The 21381-nt window shown below is 44.2% G+C and overlaps 1 protein-coding gene across 1 annotated transcript in view; it reads right to left on the bottom strand.

Moving 5' to 3' along the window:
* Positions 1–385: 385 nt before the first annotated feature.
* The window catches only part of LOC122920730 (ETS-related transcription factor Elf-5-like), a 32116-nt gene continuing 11120 nt past the window's right edge, over positions 386–21381 (bottom strand). The window contains exons 2-7 of the mRNA XM_044270442.1: positions 19745–19862; positions 10014–10247; positions 8706–8759; positions 8235–8303; positions 5470–5665; positions 386–1943 (exon numbers count right to left, since the gene is read on the bottom strand). Of these exons, the coding sequence (XP_044126377.1) occupies positions 1844–1943; positions 5470–5665; positions 8235–8303; positions 8706–8759; positions 10014–10247; positions 19745–19859 (768 nt within the window). The 5' untranslated portion in view covers positions 19860–19862 and the 3' untranslated portion in view covers positions 386–1843. The remainder of the gene's footprint in view (positions 1944–5469; positions 5666–8234; positions 8304–8705; positions 8760–10013; positions 10248–19744; positions 19863–21381) is intronic.

The following is a 21381-nucleotide window of genomic DNA, read 5'->3' as shown; positions in this document are numbered from 1 at the left end:
TTTATTTTTGCGGACCCATTGACTTGAATGGAGCCACGGAACGTTATTTGCGGGCAATAATAGGACATGTTCTATCTTTCAGCGGAATGGAAAAATAGAGATACGGAAACGGAATGCATACGGAGTACATTCCGTTTTTTTTTGCGGAACCATTGAAATGAATGGTTCCGTATACGGACCGTATACAGAACGCAAAAACGTAAACGGAAAAAAAACTGTTGTGTGAAAGAGGCCTTAAAGTTTACTACTCTACGAGGTGTGTGGATTTTTTGTGTGTGTGTGTGGAGGGCGTGATTGCATGCTAGTGTGTGGAAAGGCGGGATCCAGGGGGCCCAAGTAAATTCTTGCCCAGGGTCCAATCAGTATTAAAGACGGCCCTGGTAATGGGACCATTCTTGCTTACATCCAGAAGCTGAAAATAGTGTTGACCTAGTCCTACTCGCTGTTGAGGGTTTGGTACCGTTGTATCCAGTCGACAATGGTCTAGGGCTGATACATTTACTAACACATTGCAGCAAACACTCAGCACGGGCATTGGATTTGCACACTGCTGTGTTCGCGGGGGATTGTCCACACTGGATACAATTGTAGCAGTCCCACAGCTGTGAGAAGTATGTGAATTTTTCTGCCGCGTAGAGCATGAAACCCAAAGTGCGAAGCCAAGAATTCAACTCCTGGATGTTAAATATATATTTATTTGGTTTGGCATAAAAATATTATTGACACGTATATATTCACATTTTTACATACAACCATTCACACATTCAAATGAGTTTTTCTATGCAATTTGAGGGCGTTGCTTGGTGGAACAGGGTGGAGCTTAAAGGCATTGTCGACAGGATGCTGACACCCCCGCACCCCTATCGATCAGCTATTTCGGGTTGGCCCCGATGCTGGAAGTCAGCTCCAGAACTAAACAGCCCTGTCCATTTTGTAGTGTAAGGAGCTGGTTACGGCAGTATTGACTTTGCTGGGAGCAGCGGTGCAGTTACCAGCTCCGTCCACTACACAGAGGATGGCGCTGTGTAATCGAGCTACTGCTGATCGGCAGGGCTGGCAGGTGTCGGACCCCCACCGACCACATATATCCTCAGGACAGGCCATCAGTAGTAAAATCCTGGGCAGCCCCTTTAAATTGATATAGAATTAAAATATTTAGAGGTATGGGAAAGACAACAATTAATATAAGTCAGGTAGGAGGAGCAAGAGGTCAAGCTTAAAGGGGTTATCCGGGATGCAAATATTGATGACCTCAGGATAGGTCATTATAGTCAATATCTGATTGACTCCTGACACCCCACTAATCAGCTGTACGAACAGCGCCATACGTTGTATAGTGGCCTTTTTTGGTATTGCGGCATATTCACTTGCAAGGGACTAAGTTGCACAAAGACGTGATTTCAGGAGGTGATGAACAGGAGACATTTCTCAGAACATATTTGAGGCAGGGGCACTATTGAGCCAACATTGCCCCCTGGCCTCTAGTGTCGGCTCCTGTAGGCACTCACAAGGGGTTGTAGGAGATGATGAAAACATTGCTGCTTTCTTATAGAAACAGCGCCACAGCCGTCCTCGGGTTGTGTCTGGTATTGCAGCTCAGCCCTATTCAGTTACCTGACATACCCGACACAACCTGTGGCCCCCATGTGGGTCCCCTATTTACAGTACCTTTATAATCCAGGGTGATTATTTGGGCTAATACTGATTAACTTGCTTCATGATTCAGATTCTGTGATGAGTTCAAGTTCTGCACAGAGAGAATATTCATCCTCTGACAGTGAAGTTGAAATTTGATTCATGGAATCTACGAGAATTGCCCCGGAGCAGCCATCGGAGGGGTCACTCAATGCGTAACGGGACGGTGCCACCCATAAGCGCTTTTGCCAAACTTGTAGACCAGTCGCCTATCTACTCGCTCCAGGATGCCCGTCTTGTAGTAGTGCCTGTGAAGAAATTAAAGGGGATTTTGTAGTATCTCTTCTAACGTAGAAAGACAATATCTACAGAGGGTGGTCATGGGCCTGAAGAGGGGCGGCGGGAGATTTAGAATCTATCTGAAGGAAGTTTGCTAAATACATTTTGTCAGATGGTAGACAAGAGTTGGCCGAGTGACAGTGACATAGCTCTAATAGTTGTGTCTGCTCCCTAAGCCAGGGGGTCCACAGGCTCCCATCGCCAAATGCTGGCTTTCCTTTTAGGTATTGGGCAGAGCACTACCTGATCGAAGAGAGAACTGCCATTCAGTGCCCCCCGTGCACTCAGATCACTGCGGGGAAGTAACAATTTACAGAACATGGTGATGATCGAGTCTGAGTAGGTGAGTAACCACTAGACCCCAGATATGTAACACTAATCTCTTTACTGCCCTAGACCACCATGGATACTGGAATAAATTCCCTAACTTCACTACAGAGCCAGGAATACTGACATTAACCCCTTCACTGCGCTAGACCACCAGATATACTAACATCATCCGCTTCACTACCATACACCACCAGATATACTCACTTCCGGTGGTCAAAGAGTATTTTTTTTAAAAAGGCCATAATGGCATAGTAAATAAAAAATGCTCAGAGTCCCTGGTGGTCTAGGACAGTGAAGGGTTTAAAGAGGCTTCCTCCGATATATTTTTTATTTATTTTTTCAATTCTTTTTTGAATGGTCAAAATAGCATAACAAAATAAAAATAAAAGTGATGCATAGTGGGTTCCCACTGGTCTCTGCTTCCTGGTCCCTCTTGACAAGCAGGGAATGCCCAGCAGTGACCTACCTCAGCCAGTTATTGGCTGGGTGGACATTACCTGTGTATTAGAAGGGATCAGGAAACAGAGAGCTATGGGGACCCTGTAAGAATGGGACCAGGAGCTGCAGGGGATGTGGTATCACTTTTTTCTTTTGTTATGACATTCTGAGCTTTAAAAAAAAATATATGTATCAGCCGGACATCTCCTTTAAAGCCATCACTGCCCTAGATCACCGAGGATTCTGGTATTAACCACTTCACTGCTCTAGGCCAGAGCTATATTGTCATTAACCCATTCACTTCCCTAGATTACCAGGGATGCTGACACTAAAACCTTTACTGCCACCAGGTGTACAGACATTAACCCCTTCACTGCCCTAGACTACCAGGCATACAGACATCAACCCTACCCTAGCCAATAGGGCTGTCGAATATAATCGATGCAGCGATGCATCGCGATTCGACCCCCGGCGATTCTGCATCGATGCGGTTGCTTTAAATAATCGATGCATGTTGATGACGTCAGCGTCGCGTCCGCCGTGCAGCCGAGTCGGAAAAAAGTTTTTGCGCCTTCTTTCCCGCCTCCCGCTGACGTGTCAGAGGGGGTGGCCACAACATTGAGTGAGCCGGGTCTGACTGAGTGAGGAGGAGCCGGAGGCGTGGTTTCCGCGCATCTCCGGCTCCCAGTCAGACACTCAGAAGCAGGCGGCAGTGCGGACGTGCGGTGGCTGGCGGCGAGGTGAGTTTTGTCACCTATGTAATATCTACCTCCAAAGCGCCTGCCACCTACACAGCATATACACCTACCGCCTGCCACCTACACAGCTCATATTGCCGCTTCTCATACCTTTGCCGCCCGCGCCATGTTTCTTCTTTATTTTTCCGGTTGTGTATCTTCTTATTCTTCCCCTCCGTCTACAGTGGACGGAACTTTAGGTTCCGGGTCTATGAAAGGCGGTCAAACAGCGGCCCCTAGTGGCCAGTCTGGGAATGTCTACATTTATCTCACACTATTCAGGAGATTGCTCCCAGCAGGAGGTGATCCACACTGACAACTCTCAGCTAAGGGCAGGGATCTGAAACTGCTGGGGTGTCAGATTTACTGACAGTTACTGATCCTGCACCATCAGAGCCCCTTCACACGTGTATCAGTCCCTACTGAGAGGATGGTTATTGTGGATACAATGTGAATGTAGCATACACAGTATCTATCAACCTGAAACCTCCAGGACTAAGGCTACTTTCACACTAGCGCTTGATCGGATCCGTTCTGAACGGATCCGATCATATTAATGCAGACGGAGGCTCCGTTCAGTACGGATCCGTCTGCATTAATAACTTAGAAAATTTTCTAAGTGCGCAAGATGCCTGAGCGGATCCGTCCAGACTTTCAATGTAAAGTCAATGGGGGACGGATCCGCTTGAAGATTGAGCCATATGGTGACCTCTTCAAGCGGATCCGTTCCCATTGACTTACATTGTAAGTCTGGACGGATCCGCACGGCCAGGCGGACAGCTGAACGCTGCAAGCAGCGTTCAGCTGTCCGCCTGTCCGTGCGGAGGCGAGCGGAGCGGAGGCTGAACGCCGCCAGACTGATGCAGTCTGAGCGGATCCGCTCCATTCAGACTGCATCAGGGCTGGACGGAGGCGTTCGGGTCCGCTCGTGAGCCCCTTCAAACGGAGCTCACGAACGGACCGACGAACGCTAGTGTGAAACTAGCCTAATACTGATGGTCTCTCAGGTTCTTTCACACTTGCGTTTTTCTTTTCCGGCATAGAGTTCCGTCCTAGGAGCTCAATACCGGAAAAAAACTGACCAGTTTTATCCTAATGCATTCTGAATGGAGAGCATTCCGTTCAGGAGGCATCAGTTCAGTCCCTCTTACGTTTTTTGACCGGAGAGAATACCGCAGCATGCAGCAGTTTTCTCTCCGGCCAAAAATCCTGAACACTTGCCGGATCCAGCTTTAAACTTATAGGCCTCGTTCACACTTCAGTGTTTGGTCAGTGATTTCCATCAGTGATTTGTGAGCCAAAACCAGAAGTGGAGCCTACATAGACATGAGGTAGAAGGGAAAGATCTGCTCCTGTTCTATGTTTAGAGCTGCACCTGGTTTTGGCTCACAAATCACTGATGGAAATCACTGACCAAACACTGAAGTGTGAACGAGGCCATATTGAAATGTATTAGTGCCAGATCCGGCATTAAAATTGCTGCATTGACGGATCCGTTCTTCCGATCTGCGCAGACCTTTAAATCTGTGAAAAAAATAAACACCGGATCCGTTTTTCCAGATGACACCGGAGAGACAGATCCGGTATTTCAATGCATTTGTCAGACGGATCCGCCTGACAATAGATACAAATAAATATTTTTGTGCAATTTCTGACTGATTGAATTAATTTTTTGATGTAAAATTGAAAAACAAGGGGACTTGGGTAATAATCTTGATGCATCGTGATGCATCGCCGAATCGAATCGTGGACTTGATAATCGTAATCGCATCGAATCGTGAGACGAGTGAAGATGCGCAGCCCTACTAGCCAACCAGGGATACAGAGGTTTAGAGGGAACATTGCCAGCAATGCTGTTGAAAATTTATGGGCTTCCAAGAGAGGTTATGCATAGTATGGGAAGGGGTGGTCAGATGATTGGTGGTCCGTAAACTTTACACATCTATGCTCTTTATAAACATATGGACTACTCCGTATGGCCAGTACCCACCTCAAAGCCCTACTGAGCTTTTCGTAATTCATCCTGTCGTTGCGCTTCCTCTGGCCCCACATGCGTGCCAGCGCCTCGGACTTCACCACGCGGAAGATTCCCTGCTCCTGATCCTCCCAGTCTAAGATGCCATCATTTTGCTCAGGTGACAGGAGAAGATCACGAAGGAATTCCCACAAATGAGAATTGTGCACGCCTGGAACATAGAAGAAAAGCCACCTGAAGAAGACAAACACGTAAAATACAACCTCTATGGGGAAGGTGGCCGACCTGGCCCAGATGCAAAGGAACAGTAGTAACCACTGTGCCGCCCTAATGGCGCATGCACACAAGCGCATGAAATGACCCTATCAATTTAGCATTCTAACCCTAATGCAATGCAACCATATTGCTCGTGTTCGTGTGCAGGAGGCTTTATACAGAGCATATCCTTCACCTGTGTCTATAGCCTGTAGGGTGATAAAGTTTTATCAGTGGAAAAACAAGGAAGACTGGGAAGTGTAGTTCACGAGTGAGATCAGGAAGTAGCTAACTTCTCCTCCAAGGATTTAAACGGAAATTAAAGGGGTTTTCTCTGACTTTTAGGCCTCTTTTACACGGGCGTCATGGATTTGGGCCGCATAGGATGCGGGTGCGTCGCGGGAAAATGCGCGATTTTTCCACGCAAGTGCAAAACATTTTAATGCGTTTTGCACGCGCGTGAGAAAAATCAGCATGTTTGGTACCCAGACCTGAACCCGAACTTCTTCACAGAAGTTCGGGTTTGGGTTAAGTGTTGTGTAGATTTTATTATTTTCCCTTATAACATGGTTATAAGGAAAAATAATAGCATTCTGAATACAGAATGCTTAGTAAAATAGGGATGGAGGGGTTAAAAAAATAAAATAAAAATAATTTAACTCACCTCATCCACTTGTTCACGCAGCCCGGCTTCTCTTCTTTCTTCTTCTTTGAGGAAAAGGACCTGTGGTGATGTCACTGCGCTCATCACATGGTCCGTCACATGATCCATCACCATGGTGACCATGTGATGAGCGCAGTGACGTCACCACAGGTCCTTTTCCTCCTGGACAGCAAAGAAGAAGACAGAAGAGTAGTCGGGCTGCGCGAACAAGTGGATGAGGTGAGTTAAATTATTTTTATTTATTTTTTAACCCCTCCATCCCTATTGTACTATGCATCCTGTATTCAGAATGCTATTATTTTCCCTTATAACCATGTTATAAAGGAAAATAATAATGATCGGGTCTCCATCCCGATCGTCTCCTAGGAACCGTGCGTGAAAATCGCACCGCATCCGCACTTGATTGCGGATGCTTGCGATTTTCATGCAGCCCCATTCATTTCTATGAGGCCTGCGTTGCGTGAAAAAACGTACAAAATAGAGCATGCTGCGATTTTCACGCAACGCACAAGTGATGCGTGAAAATCACCGCTCATCTGCACAGCCCCATAGAAGTGAATGTGTCCGGATTCAGTGCGGGTGCAATGCGTTCAACTCACGCATCGCATCCGCGCGGAAAACTCGCCCGTGTGAAAGAAGCCTTAGGATGATGACCTATCCTCTGGATAGGTCATCAGTATCTGATTGGTGAGGGTCTGACACCCGGGACCCCCACCGATCAGCTGTTTGAGAAGGCATCGGCACTCACAGTAGCGCCACAGCCTTCCTCAGCTCACAAAGTGCAGCGCTGTACATTCTATAGCGGCTGTGCTTGGTATTGCATCTCAGCCCCATTCACTATCTGGGCTCAGGACATGTGACCGATGAACGTGACATCACATGACCTAGGCAAAGCTGTAAAAGGACCTGGCGCTACTGCGAGTGCTTTCTCAAACAACTGATCAGCGGGGGTCCCGGGTGTAAGACCCCCACCGATCCCTATCCAGAGGATAAGTCATCAGTATAAAAGTTCCGGAAAACTGATTTAATAAAGCTGGTGGTCTGGTGTTCTTTTTATTAATGCCATTAAAGGGATTTTCTGGGGATCATTTATTAAAATAAAAAAAGTCACAGGGATAGAATGGGTAAAAAAAATAATAATAATATATATATATATATATATATATCATTCCCAGCCTCACTGATCCTTGCTTTTCTCGGCTTCCTTTTCCTGGGCTGAACACATAGGAAATGGCTTAGCCTAGGGATGCCCAACCTGCGGCCCTCCAGCTGTTGCAAAACTACATCTCCCAGCATGCCTGGACAGCCTACAGCAGGGCATGGTGGGAGTTGTAGTTTTACAACAGCTGGAGGGCCGCAGCTTGAGCATCCCTGGCTGCAGCTGTAACCCCCCCCCCCCCCCCCCCTTAGCTGACCAGCAAAATGGACCGGACCAGGAATGGCAGCGGTGGGGGATTGGTGAGGGGTGAGTATTATTTTTGACTTTTAACCTATTCTGCCCCTTGTTTTAAAATGAAAATGGATTCCCCTGGAAGACACCATTAACATTGATGGTCTATTGTTATCAGATTGGTGGGGGTCTGACTCCTGTCACCGTTCAGCTGACTGATGGCACTTTGATGAGATCCACATCATTCGAGTGGGGCTGCTATTCTAGGCACAGCCGCTCCTAAATGTATGGAGCCATAGGCCGGATAATGACGGGGACAAGGCGAATGTCAGAGCACCGCAGCCCCCCTTATTCAGCTGATCGGTGGGGGCGTCAGGAGTCACCCTAAGGATAGGTCATCACTATCAAAGACTGGACAGGTATGTTACTTTTTGGTGGGGACATTTGGCAGAGGTGAGCGCTCGGTCTTACCATGTCGATGCTGGTTGGTGGCTCGGTTTCGTTTCACCGGTTCTGATTTTAAGAATACTTTATCATTACCTGTAAAATATAAGGAATATGTGAATAAAGCTTTTATGGCTCAAACAGACGTGCAATACATCACCCATGCATTGGGAGATTCCTCTGTTCTTCCTCTGGGAAATGTATTAATAAATTTACAAACTAATGTTAACATTCCCCTTGTCAACGGGGATGTGTCCCTATAGGAAAACATTCTACTGACAAGGGGAACGGTAGCATCCAGTTGTCAGTTTATACATACATTTCCAGGGGGATTAACAGAGGAATTCTAAGGACTTTCAAACCCTATCTAGACTGGTGGCAGTTCCTCTTTAAGCAAACAAAAAAAATTACAATACAAGTCATACCAGTTTTTCTCAGCTTAGAGTAGAAAAGACTAAAAAAAATTTCTAAGAACCCCAAACAAGTTGTGTCACTTACGGTCAGCGCTTTGTGGGGGCGGCACTTCCTCTGAACCAGTAAGTAATGGAATGCCTGGGGGAGGGAAATAAACAGAGAAGATATGTTAAGAAGGTCATATAGGTTTGAAGATTGAGCTTCGATGCAACTATGCCACATAATACATTCAGCACAAGCGGCTGTCACGCTTCGTTTTGGGAGGGAAACCCACAACGAACGTAGGGGGGAAAGGGGGTGAGGGGAAAAGGCCTGGTAGCTAGGAAAAGGAGCCGGTCACCTCCTAGAGAAACCCTAATCAAAGTCCTGACTGACTGCAAGTATGAACTGAGCCCAGAGGCAGTTGGGTTCATACACAGGAACCTAAAGTCCTAACTCACCCTGTAGTATCCTGGTACTAATGCCAGGACAAGAGACAACCTGTTCCTCCAAACGGTAGGAAGAACAGGAGTCTCCCTCAGGCCAAAACACGAATGGCAGGGAAAAGAACAAAACAAGAAAACACCAACAATAAACAGGGGAAGGAGACACTTAACTTCAAATGCCTATGGAAGCACAGGAACGCTGCCGAGATCCAAGCACCAGCAATCCACAACAAGACTGAAGCTATAAACCGCACAGCATGGTGGGAGAAGCCACAATAAATAGGGATGGTTAAATGACCACATTAGCAACGCCTTAGGCAAAGGGTGTGGCCATTACCAGAAACAACACAGACACGAACACAAGGAACCTGTCAGATCAAACCACGTGTTGCCAGTCTCACTTATCTCCTGGCACCTCTCACGGGAACATCCGTGACAGAGGCTCCCCCTAGTGGTGGCTGCATTAAGCCAGATTGTTCTCATTTAACTCTATGGGGGAAATTTATCAATGGCTTTTCCCGGGAACTGGCATACAAAAGTTGCAATTTTTTTAGTTAAAATTTGGGCATTTGCCATCACTCTCTCAACTTTTCCAGAAAGTGGGCATGACTTGGTTTCCCACAGTCTGCGCTATTTATGGAACTCCCATAGAAGTGAATGGAGAGAAAACACATCTCCGTTCCCAGTGGTCATAAGACGGGGTTCCCGTTCTCGAGAGGCTCTGGTCCCAAAAGTGAAACCCAGATCCATCAGACATGTATGGAACTTTCTGTACATTTGCTATAAATGTCGAGATGGGGATAGCCCTCTAACATTAATGGTCATGCTAACCCTCATCTCCTAAATGAGAGGGGTGGTAAAAGTGCTGACCTCCAGCCCCCAAATAGGACAGTGGTGGTGGAATGAGACGCCCTAGTTTTCTTTTTTCTTAGGGGGCCTCCTTTGCTCAGTGTAAGTTCCTTCTTACCATGTGTTCGAGTTTCTTGCAGAAGACTGTAGAGAAAATGACCGCAGGCTCCTGCCGAATCTGTGAAGTCTTCTTTGCTCATGTTGCAGAGCTCCAGGCCGGTCACATTGAACTGGGCGAAGGGTATACAGGTGGCGTCCAGCTTGTGGTTGTCACAGCAGTACTGAAGCCATTCACACACCTGGTACTTGGTCCAATGTTCTGGGGGTAGAGACGACCACTGGGAAGGGACATCTGATGAGAACGAGATACAGGACGTGAAAACAGTGACCAGACTCTATAATAAATGTCTATACAGTTACCAAGAAAGAAGACAGTTACCAAGACTTAAATATTCATGACCTATCCACATGATACATCATCACTATCAGATTGGTGAGTCGGGTCCGACACCCCACACCCCCTTCCATCTACTGTATAGTGCCCAAACAAGCTGATCGGTGAATGTGCTGGCTGTAGGACCACCACTGATCTGATATTGATGACCTACCCTGAGCTAAGTCCCAGAAAACCTTGTCTATTAGCAGCTCCAAGAAGTTTTCTTCTGTGGTACTGACTGAGAGAAGAGGTTGTGGATAGTATCTTAACCCCTAATGACCGACACATCACATGAGAGCTGGCCTCCTGCTCTAACTGCCCGAATCGGCAGAAGTGCCAATCCGGGCCATTTAACACTTTAGATGCTGCGGTCAATAGTGACCACAGCATCTAAGCAGCTATGGTGGACTCCATCTGTCTCCTACTGTCAGCACCCCACTAATGTGATCACAGGGTGCCAATGTTTGTGCTCGGCAGGCTGGAATCTAATGAAAGCCCCAGCCCTGCCTGCAGTGGATCCCAGCAGGCTGTGCCTCTCTGGTGTAGCCTGCTGGTGACTGTCAGAAGAGCAATGACAGTATAATTCTTTGCAGTGCATAAGCAATACAGAGAATTATAGAAGCAATCAAAAGATTGCTTATTAAAGTCCCCTTGTGGGAGTATTAAATGGTTAAAAAAGTTTTTAAAAGTTTTATTAAATGAGTTAAAATATACACCTTTTTCCATTGAAATGTTTTTATTTTGAATAGAAAAAATTGCTAAAATAAAATCCCCTCCACATATTTGGTATCTCCACACCTGTAATGACCAACACTACGCATTTATCATGTCATTTTATCCTGTATGGAGAACACCATAAAAAAGGTCAGAATTGCTGTTTTCTGCCAGCAAAAAACTGAATGAAAAGCAATCAAGAAGTGTTATGTATCCCCAAATCATACCTGCAAGTCGTCACACAAAAAAAATTGTTTTTATTGCGCAAAAGTAGCTCTATGTATTTGGTATTGACCCAGAGAGTAAAGTTGTGTTTTTTATGCTGAAAAATGAAAGACGAAAAATTTATAACATAAAAACTTTTCCATTCCACCCTAAGAAAAAGTTAATAAAACAGTAAGTTATATGTACCCCCAAACTGTGCCATTAAAAACCACAACTTGTCCCACAAAAAAGAAAGCCCTCATACGGCTGCATTGACAGAGAAATGTAAAAGGTTATAGCTTTCGGAAGGTGGTAATGAAAAAATAAAAAATAAATTACTTGGTCACTAACGGCCAAATTACATACAAGGGGAAAGGGGTTAAAGTGACCTCCTGTTACCATGGAAACACATAGTTTGGGATAGCAGCTGTATACACAAAACTGTATTTTTATTTATTTTTTTCTACTGAAGATGATTTGCAAGGTTGCTTAGTTTTTTTTTATCTTAAGATTTGTTTAGGGCTTGGCTAATCAAGGACAAAAGGAGGCCACCGGTCCCGATGCAGCACCTCTGCGGGAACTGTTCTCATGGACTGGCGTCCCGAGACAATAAATTCCAGTCCGGCTCCTAAAAACACTTGATTTTGAACCTTGCACTTATTGGATGCACAATTTTTCAATTTTTTGGTTACAACTGTAAGTACTATGTAGCCAGGAACCCGAAAACCATTGCAATTCATGGTGAAAAACAGATTAAATGGGTCTTGGCAAAAACTGTGTAATTCCCCAGAGTGGTATTACCACCTCTTTGTGCCCCCTACTATCGCCTATGGTTGACCCAATGTCATCTTATATATTACTTGCCAGGTCCTGTATAATATGCATATTCTTTTCCCTGTAATGCAACTGTTTAAGTGTAATGTACCTGATCTACCAGCAGATGGCAGAGCTAGTTTTCCTAGAGTGGAACCTTCTATCCATTCTAGCACTCTCTAGAGAGGGAGGTGTTAGTTAGAGTTAGTTGAGTGTACCCCCTGCAAGGGGGAGGCTGTGTTCCAGCTAGCAGAGCTGAATGCCTCCAGAGTTGAGAGTAAAGATTCGCTGAATAAAGACAAGAATAAAGATACAGAGACGAAAAGAAAGGTAAATCTAAAGATACTAAGGCAGAGATAAAGAGTCAGACTACCAAGCTATGTTTAGCAGAAAGGACAATTTTCTATTTAATCTGTTAGCACAGCAGAGTCAGCAGAGTCAAAGAAAGAGAGACAGATGTAGCAGAGCCGAATGTGTTTGCCTGCCAAAACTTAAGCCAAAACCTCTTGGTAACTAAGATAAAGCTGGAAGATTGTTTCCTAATGCAAGTTTGTTCAAGTAACGCCATTTTCAACGTTAATAAAAGTCTGGACTCCATCATTTCTGCAATCCCTCAACTAACCACCCTTTATTTGCATGACTGCGGACAACTACGCCTGGGGTTCCAGGATATCCAGGTAGGAGCACCGTGACACGTGCACAGCCACACCTGAATGGACATTATAGGTAACCCTTACACCACCCTGGCATTCCTACACCTAGGTACCACCAACACCACCTATTTAGAGGGACCCAGTCCCTCATTGCTGAAATACAACTGGCGTCACAACAAACTTTAAACTTTTATTAACATATTAAAGGGGCCCCTGGCTGACGTCGCACCTGTGGTGCGCTGCCGCAGCACAACTGCACAATCTGAATGTACCCTTAGGAAGTCCGCAGCCAGATATTTAGTGGAAAGGTTTCAATGTTACCTTGGTATTTGCTTGCTTGGGCCTGCCTTGCTCATTTGCCTATTTGCTATAAGGGAAAACCCCGAAATATATCTGCAAGTCCAGACAGTAAGATGATTAATGCAGAAGAGCTATGATGCTAATGACAGACTAGCAATTAGAGATGTGTTAGTAATGGGAAGAGAATATTATCTACTAGTTTCCTGGTAACAGAGAACATCAGCGCATAAGACTGCTCAGCCCAATGACCAAGACATGACACATCCATATCGTAAAGTGTTGCAGAAACTCTCTCACAGAGATTGGATGGATGTTTAGCAATAGTTTCTTCTCAAGATCAATGCAATTGGATAATAGACCTCATTGTCACCACCAGACACTTTAAAAATAATAGTAGCAGTGCCACACAGAGTTACCACCTGGTCAGTATACCCCCAACCTAGCTGGTATTACCGCCAAGAGGTCTTTGCCCTATTTAATTTGTACGTAGCCAAGGAGGTATCAGACACCTACTTGCTCCTTATGGCTCTGTCTCAAACTGTATTAAGGTCTTGTTTTAAGGCTGACATTCTAAGTTTTTAAACAAGACCGGGATTGCAATGCTAGTTGACATACAGCCAGAAATTGAATTTTTTAGAAATTAGGTCGGGAATGAGATCTGCAGGTATCACCAATGTTGTTTAAATTTCTGAGAATGTCAGCCTTAAAACACGACTTGTCTCGTATCTCTAGCTGCTATACAGCCTGAGAGAGAGCAGGTTAAAGCAGCTCTCCCTTTAGCTGGCTGTGATCTCATCCATGCGGTGACCCAGTAGGGAACGTGCTGACAGGCAGTACTACACACAAACTAACATGAATAGACTTTACATTTTACATTGTCTGCCCTGTCCATACTGGATCTTTAGTATAAAATATACAGACCTCTTCTCTAGCGATACCCGTTATGAACTACAGTAATGGTGATATTGACTATCACTTTAGAGGATTATCTCATATACTTCTGGCAGATGGATAGGTTTTCCGTCAGTAAAAAAAAGACATTTTCATTCACTGACTGTAACAGTGAATGACTGTTTTCAATTCATAAAAAATAAATAAAAAATCTGGCAAAGCAGGACAAAGTGGGCTTCTGCATAGGGCTGCTCAGGCAATGGGGCTGCACTGAAATATGGGGAGAGCATGTATTTTTCCTGATTATTTTGTAGTTATTTGCTTCTCCAAAAGAGCTAATTTGATAACACCTGCTCACACATAAGACCTTTGCATTCTTTTTGGCTTATTTTATATAAAAAACGACAATGAAAAAAAAAAATTTCTTTAAAAAATGCTGTAAAACTCAAAGTACAGTAGTAGTTGTGGAACCACTGTGTTAACCAACAGAATTGGCATAGGGCTAATCCTAAGGGCTTTATCCTGGCAGTTCCCTGGAATTCACTCTTTAACCCCGCCCTATACACGGATCTGAACTCCGCTGCAGGGGAACCACCAGGTCTGTACGTCCTAGAGTAGTCTCTATGTGTTTCACATCTGACCCACTGGGGACAGAGGCACAGGTGTAGGGCCCTGAGGAGTCAGGCAGAATAGAGGTCAGGGCTATTAGAGTCCATGCAAAGCAGGAATGAGTCCAAGGTCAGGGCAGGCAGAGTAGAAGTAGTACAGATAACAGACATGTCCTGTCAGGCAGCGGAGGATCAGAATACGGTAAACAGACAGAGGTCGGTACACGGGAAGATAAAAGAATGGAAAGCTTTTCACGAACTTAGAACACTAAGAAACCTATTGCTTAGAAACCTATTGCTTAGGACAAACGCTGACTCTTAATGAGCTGAAGGAAGTGCGGGTGCATAATCTATGGGCAGAGGAGCAGAAGCTTTGCTGGCCACACAATATCCTCCATACACAATACAGTAAACAAGTAACAGTTCCATACTTAAAGGCTATGTACACCTTTGGGGGTCATTTTATTTATTTATTTATTTATTATTATTGCATTGTACTCATTTTGAGCTAAAAATCACTTTCAGTTGGTCTTTATTAAAATTTTATTTTTGAACCACTGTCTTTGTGCAGACTTGAGTTTCTCTAGTAGCAGGATCTGAATTTTCTCTCTGTTCTGTCAGCCAGCTCAGCTGATGGCTCCTTATCTCTGATCTCTGAGCTTATAAACACTCATTGTAGCTCAATTCGTATCTTACTAATAAGAATGTGGCCTAAATAAGTGTTTATGACCTTTTAGTAATTTAGAGATGATTTTTGTCCAAAATGCATAAAATGCAATCATAAAAAAATTGCCCCAGGAGGTATAGATAGCCTTTAAAGTAACCTAACTACTATGCTATACAATTGGGCAGATTAGTGTAAACTGCCCTTTTTGCCCATAGCACCCAATCACAGCGCAGAATATGAAAAGAAAGCTGCACTGTGATAGGTTGCTAGCGGCAACATGGACATGCGGTTTGAAGAAGCCGGTGCTTGGGTGATCATAATGAGCACAGCGCCGTCCATTGTATAGTGGCTGTGCTTGGTATTGCAACTCTCTTGAAAGGGACCTAGCTGTGCCTAGACCATGTGACCAATGAACGTGACGTCAATGGCCTAGGAATAGGTCGCAGTGCTCACCGGAATGGCTGATATATGATTGGACCCCCACCAATCAGATATTGATGACCCATCCTGAGGACAGAACATCAATAATGTACTCCCAGAAAAACGATTTAAAGGGATATTTTAGTAACAATACGTTAAGGGGATAACTGTTAGAGCGGTGGGGGTACGACAACTCAGTTCGAATGGAGAGGTGGTCAAGCATGTGTGCTGCGGCTCCATCTTCCAGTTGGAGATAGCCAAACGCCATCTTTAGAAGTCTCATAGAGATGAATGGAGTGATAGCGTGCATGGGCGACTGCCACTCTATTCATACAGGGGGGCACGTGATTTATGGGGGTCCCAGCGGTTTGACCCCCACCGATCTTATAGTGATCCCCTATAAAGTGACTACTGGAATACTCCTTTAATATCACGATTCGTGGTGATCACAAGCCTCAGGTACTAGACCATCCTTGCTACCCCCTTCAGTGGAGTGGGGGGTTGCAACTGCACAGGTCGCACACCTTAAAGGTTGGTCCTGATGAAGGTAATTTTTCTGAAGGCTTCTTCTCGCAAGATATACTGAAAAGTCTTAATTTTCTTTACATTTAGCCTCCAGTGATGCCCTAATTAAATCATTATTCGATAATTTTATGTTAATAAGTGAAAAATGAAAACCCTGCAATTATTTTCCATCCACATTAACAAGCTGAACCGGGAAGTGCGGCGTATGTAGCTACATTAAGAAGGAATGACGCCTGCATACTAATTAACAGCAACTCCTAATCATGGCGGAGGAATGATAGTTATTTCCACTAATGAGCCATGAGTGGGACAGCGACCAGTGGGTCCTTACTGGCAGGCTTTGTCATAGATTTCATGTTTTAAGAACTGGCTACCTGACTGATGAACCTGACCTGGGCTGTAGGCCAAGATCCGGAGCTTATAAGATGTCGCCAGCTGCCAAATCACCACATGGATCTCCAAGAATGCGCCAGTCTTCACAGAACATATAATTAAACCCTATCTGATGGTACAGTATGCAAATAACCTAGAAATAACAAGGTAGGTTCTGATGAGACATGCCCTCAAAGACTGGCACAGCAATGTCTGGAAGTCTTTGATGCAAGCTGGAGAAGAGCTTGTGAAGGAACTTCCTAAAGGTCATTCCTTATACTTCAAGTAATGCATGGCCAAAAAAAACAATGCAAAAAGCAAGATGGCAGAAGCCACTGGCCTAACTATAGGGCCCTGTAGCAGGAGAAGACCAGTATTAGGAGTGATGTGTGATATATGGGGGCCCTTTGGCCTATTTTGTATCTGAGTCCATTTGATGGACCAAGATTCCACCTGATGTTGTCTTGTAGCCACTTATAGGAGTGGGTGTGTGGAAGGCCGCAGCCTAAAAATTGCTTGTGGCCTACAAGGTGAATGGTGGGGGAGATTACTAAAGGCTCCCTTGCATCTACCGGGTGGGAACATAGTGGAGGTCCAGGGGAATGTGCTCAATAAAGACTCCCTGGCTAAAATAAATTACAAACAGGACATGGGAATACACCCAGTATACAGTGAAATATAGACATTTCCCATGTGGATTGACCAAAATCAATGTGCACAAACATAAAGATAATGTCATCACTAGTGATGAGCAGCATATGCAATATTCGTTTTGGCGATATTTCCCACATTTTTGGCATAATATTCTCCATAAATTTGCAAATTCTAGAATTCGTGATCTCCAGTCATTCTTAATTGCAAAAATTGGCGATGTAATATGCGTGTGCAATACAGGCGTCGCTGACTTTTGGTGCATTTTTCAAGCTGCTAGAAGTTTCCTGAGACTGGAGAAAATGCACAGTACAGTAATCCCTATCACACTACCTAACACCCTGCACTATCTCAGGATATAACCTACACTGACTATCTCCCACTAACTATCTGTATTATATATATAAACTAACTAACTAAACTAAACTAAACTAACTAACTAACTAACTAACTATCTAATGCAATTGAATATGGATCCAGATGACTCAGCAAAGCACAGAGCGCAGCAATGTCACTGCTCTCTCTCACAACTGCAAAAAAAACAGCACAAAATGGCTGCTGGGGAGGTTCTTATATAGTAAGGGGCAGGCAGCTTTCCTATTGGTTGCTAGGGATGTTGCTGATCTGTGACAAAGACATTGCAGCCTTCTCATTGGCCCACAAGCAAGAAGCAGCGAGGTTACTGATAATAAAAAATCTAGAATATTCGCAATTACGAAGAAATAGCACTATACTCTACATCTTCGCAAATTCTGGAAGTGCCGATATTCACGATAAAAATTTGCGATTAAAATATTTGCGATCAACACTAGTCATTACATTTTATCTAAAAGTCTCTAGAAAAGACATTAATATAAACCTACTAATTACAGTCACAATATAAAATGATTTCATCCTAACAAAAATATATTAATCTAAAAGAAATCTACAAAATGACAGTAAAATTGAAGTAGGGCTAATAAATCCACCAGTCGAAACCTCTTCAGAGACTACCAGTTCCCACGATGTGGGGACAGTGGCTTAGTACAATGGCTTCTATTGTCACCCTACATGTCCAGTGAGTCCCAGTTGATGGTGTCCATTATCCTATTCTTGGTTTTCAGTGACTGTACTAGTCTCTGGTGTTTGGGGGTTTGTATCTTAATCCTTCGTGTCCAGGAGTGTGCTGCCCATTTGATTGTGTCTATAGGGCGTAGAGCCTCTGTCCCCGGTGTTCGGCTGTTCATAGTTTAAGTGTATCAATGCCTGGAGTCTAAGGGTTGTCCAGTGGTCTAGAGCACCAGGTGGTTGTGAAAATTGGCAAACATAGCCTTTTTCTGGTGGTAAGAGGTTTACTATATCAGTCTCTGATGTCTACGGGTGAGTATTCTAGTCCCAGCTGTCCAGTGGTTTATTGTGTCCATTGGGTTAAAATTCATATTCCATGTGTTAAATTGATTTATTAAGCAATGGCGTTTGTCCAGGGGTTAGTGATCTAGTCCCAGCTGGTCAGTGACTTGGAGCACCAGTTGGCTGTGTCTATTGCCTTACAGTCATTCTTCCAAGTGGCTCAATGGAGCAATCTCATATGTTCAGTCATCTAGTCCAAGGCATCAAGTCCTGATCACCTGTGGCCATTGGCTTTGAGTTAGTATTTACGGTATTCACTGAGTTAGCGCACTAGTTCCGGTTTTCCACTAGGAGTTTATATCCTTGTACTGGGGGTTTAAACAGCAGTCCCAGATGTCCCATGGTCGGGTGTTTCAGTCCAAAATGCACAGCTCTACTGACCCAGTCTCTGGTGACTCGGATTGTCCAGTTTATAAAACCAGTTTTCAAATACTCACAGCAAATGAACATGGTCCTTGACATATATCAGCCTGAGCAGATGCTACATAGAGTGTCTCCCTCTCTGAAGGACCCATCACGGCCATACATAACGATGAAATCTATTGATTTCAATGGGTACAATCTGTAATACTCAATTTCCCCTGTGGAGGCAGTGCACTGAAATTGAACTGTTGCTGCTGGATCACCAGCAGATTACAGATGATTGCTGGCCTTGCTGGGGGATCCTTTTGTGGGCCAAACTGTGATTATTTTTTGGAGGAACCGTCTAACAAAAAAGGGTTATGAAAAGTAGACAAACATCTTTAATTTTGCTTCTAGGCCAGTGATTCATGATTTGGTGCCCAAATAAAGTTGTCCAAGGTTTTCATTATCCAGTAAGAGATGTCCCTTGGTTCGTTCCCATCAGTGTGGGAATGGGATTTGAAGCTCCACCTCAGTATCCATCTCAATAAGATCTAGTAGGTTATTTGAAATTATTAAGTAATAGACTCTAGAGGCAATTGATTGGCTCCAAAGTCACCTCCACGTGGGGTTGTCTTCTGCTAGACCTTTGGGTCCCAGTACGTGACCAATCCTTGACTAACTGGAGGATCTTCTTGTACTATGGTGGACAAGTCCAGCCCTGGCCCCCATCTTTGATGTTCAGAAGATACTTTATAAAAGCTGCTGTGTTCCCTCTTATGATATCATATAGTAAGGAGGACATCTTTACGAGTTTTTCATATATATTTATGATTGAAATGAGATATAAACAAGGCACCTTACCTGGTGATGGGTCTCTGTATGTAGGGTACAGGTCAGTGCAGAATAAGTCTGTCCATGAAAAATGGGCTTCATGATACGCGGGCATAACAAGGTTGTGTGTAGAAGAGTCTATCATTACCTATTGCGTGCAAACAACAAGTTAATGTGGAAGTTTCATTTTTATGAAAGATCAGTCTCTAAATCAAATGATTAAGAATACACAAATGTCACACTTTAAATACTCTTTACTTGTCTGCAGCCACCACCAGGGGGAGCTAAGGAGCTTACTGCAGACTGTTATGCAGCTCACAAAGTTCTGGAGCCTAAGCCTGAAATCTTGATTAACTTTAAATGGGTTCTCTAGCTTTATAATTATTTTTAAAATCTGCCCAGAGTAACTCAAACACTGCATATTTTTCCTCATGTGCCTATTTAATATGTGGACATTTTGCTTTCCCTGTTCTCAGCATCACTGCAGCCTGGCAGGATGTTTACATACAGAACTTCCTGTTTTCTTCAGCTTCTTGTTGGGTTCTGTAACTTTTCTAACAGAGCTTTGCTATGTAATATTTCACAGGGCTTACTCCACCTAGCTAACGAGGAGAGGTGTAGGGGACATTTCAATAGCAGTGGGAACAATGTAGAAATCCCTGCGAAACATGACAGAGCAAAACATGCTAGGACTGTTTAGAAAACCTATCAGGAAGCCAATGAAAACAGGAAGTTCTTCATGTAAACATCCTGCCAGGATGCAGTGATGCTGAGAACACGGGAAGAAAACATGACATGACATGAAATACAAGTATACAAGTGAAAAATATGGTCTATTTGGGGTACCCTGGGCAGATAAAAACATTTTACCAGAGCCTTCCTTTTAAGTAGGGTTCTATATGGGATTATAATGATCCCAGGTAGGCAATTCTGGTTGGAGACCCAGCCTAGTTAGGATGTATTTACACAAGGTTTTGTGGCCTTTTTGGCTTGATTTTTAAGCCAAAAATATATGTAGACTAATAGAAAAAAAAAAGGATCCAAAGGTGTCCATAACTCCTAAGTGACAGCAAGTTATGGGCTACAGGTGCAGAAGAGTCAACACTGACAACATCCCGCCATAAGTAAATATGTAGACATATTATCTTACATTTCCATCTCCCAAGACTGAGCCAAGCTTCATACAAAGAGGTGACTGTATGACCTCTTCTGTGAAATCTTATAAAGGGGTTGTCTGGGATTCAAATTAACTGTTGGATTAAATGTTTTTAAACGTACTTTATTCAGGCAGTTAATATCGTCTGGGATTCAGAAAAACAAAAGACCTGCTTGGTTTTTAGAAATAGCGCCATATTTGTCCATGGACTGTGTCAGGTGCTACAGCTCATTCACAGCCATGGATAAGATTGGTGCTGTTTTTGGGACCTCTTTTCTAATCCTTGTTCCCAGGTATCTGCGTTATGCTGGTTTTCACAAGATATTTTGTTTAGGGCTCATGCCCACGAACTTAAGGGCTCCGTACCCGCGCACGTGGGGCAGCCGCATGCGGATCGCGGACCCATCCACTTGAATGGGGTCCGCGATCCGCACCGCAAAAAAGTAGTGCATGCTTTACTTTTTTGCGGTGCGGAGGCACGTCCAGAAACACCACGGAAGCATTCCATGGG

The sequence above is a fragment of the Bufo gargarizans genome, chromosome 10, assembly GCF_014858855.1.
Source record: "Bufo gargarizans isolate SCDJY-AF-19 chromosome 10, ASM1485885v1, whole genome shotgun sequence".
NCBI lineage: Eukaryota > Metazoa > Chordata > Amphibia > Anura > Bufonidae > Bufo > Bufo gargarizans.
The sequence above is the reverse complement of the archived record's forward strand: the minus strand, read 5'-3'. Positions and strand labels throughout refer to the sequence as shown.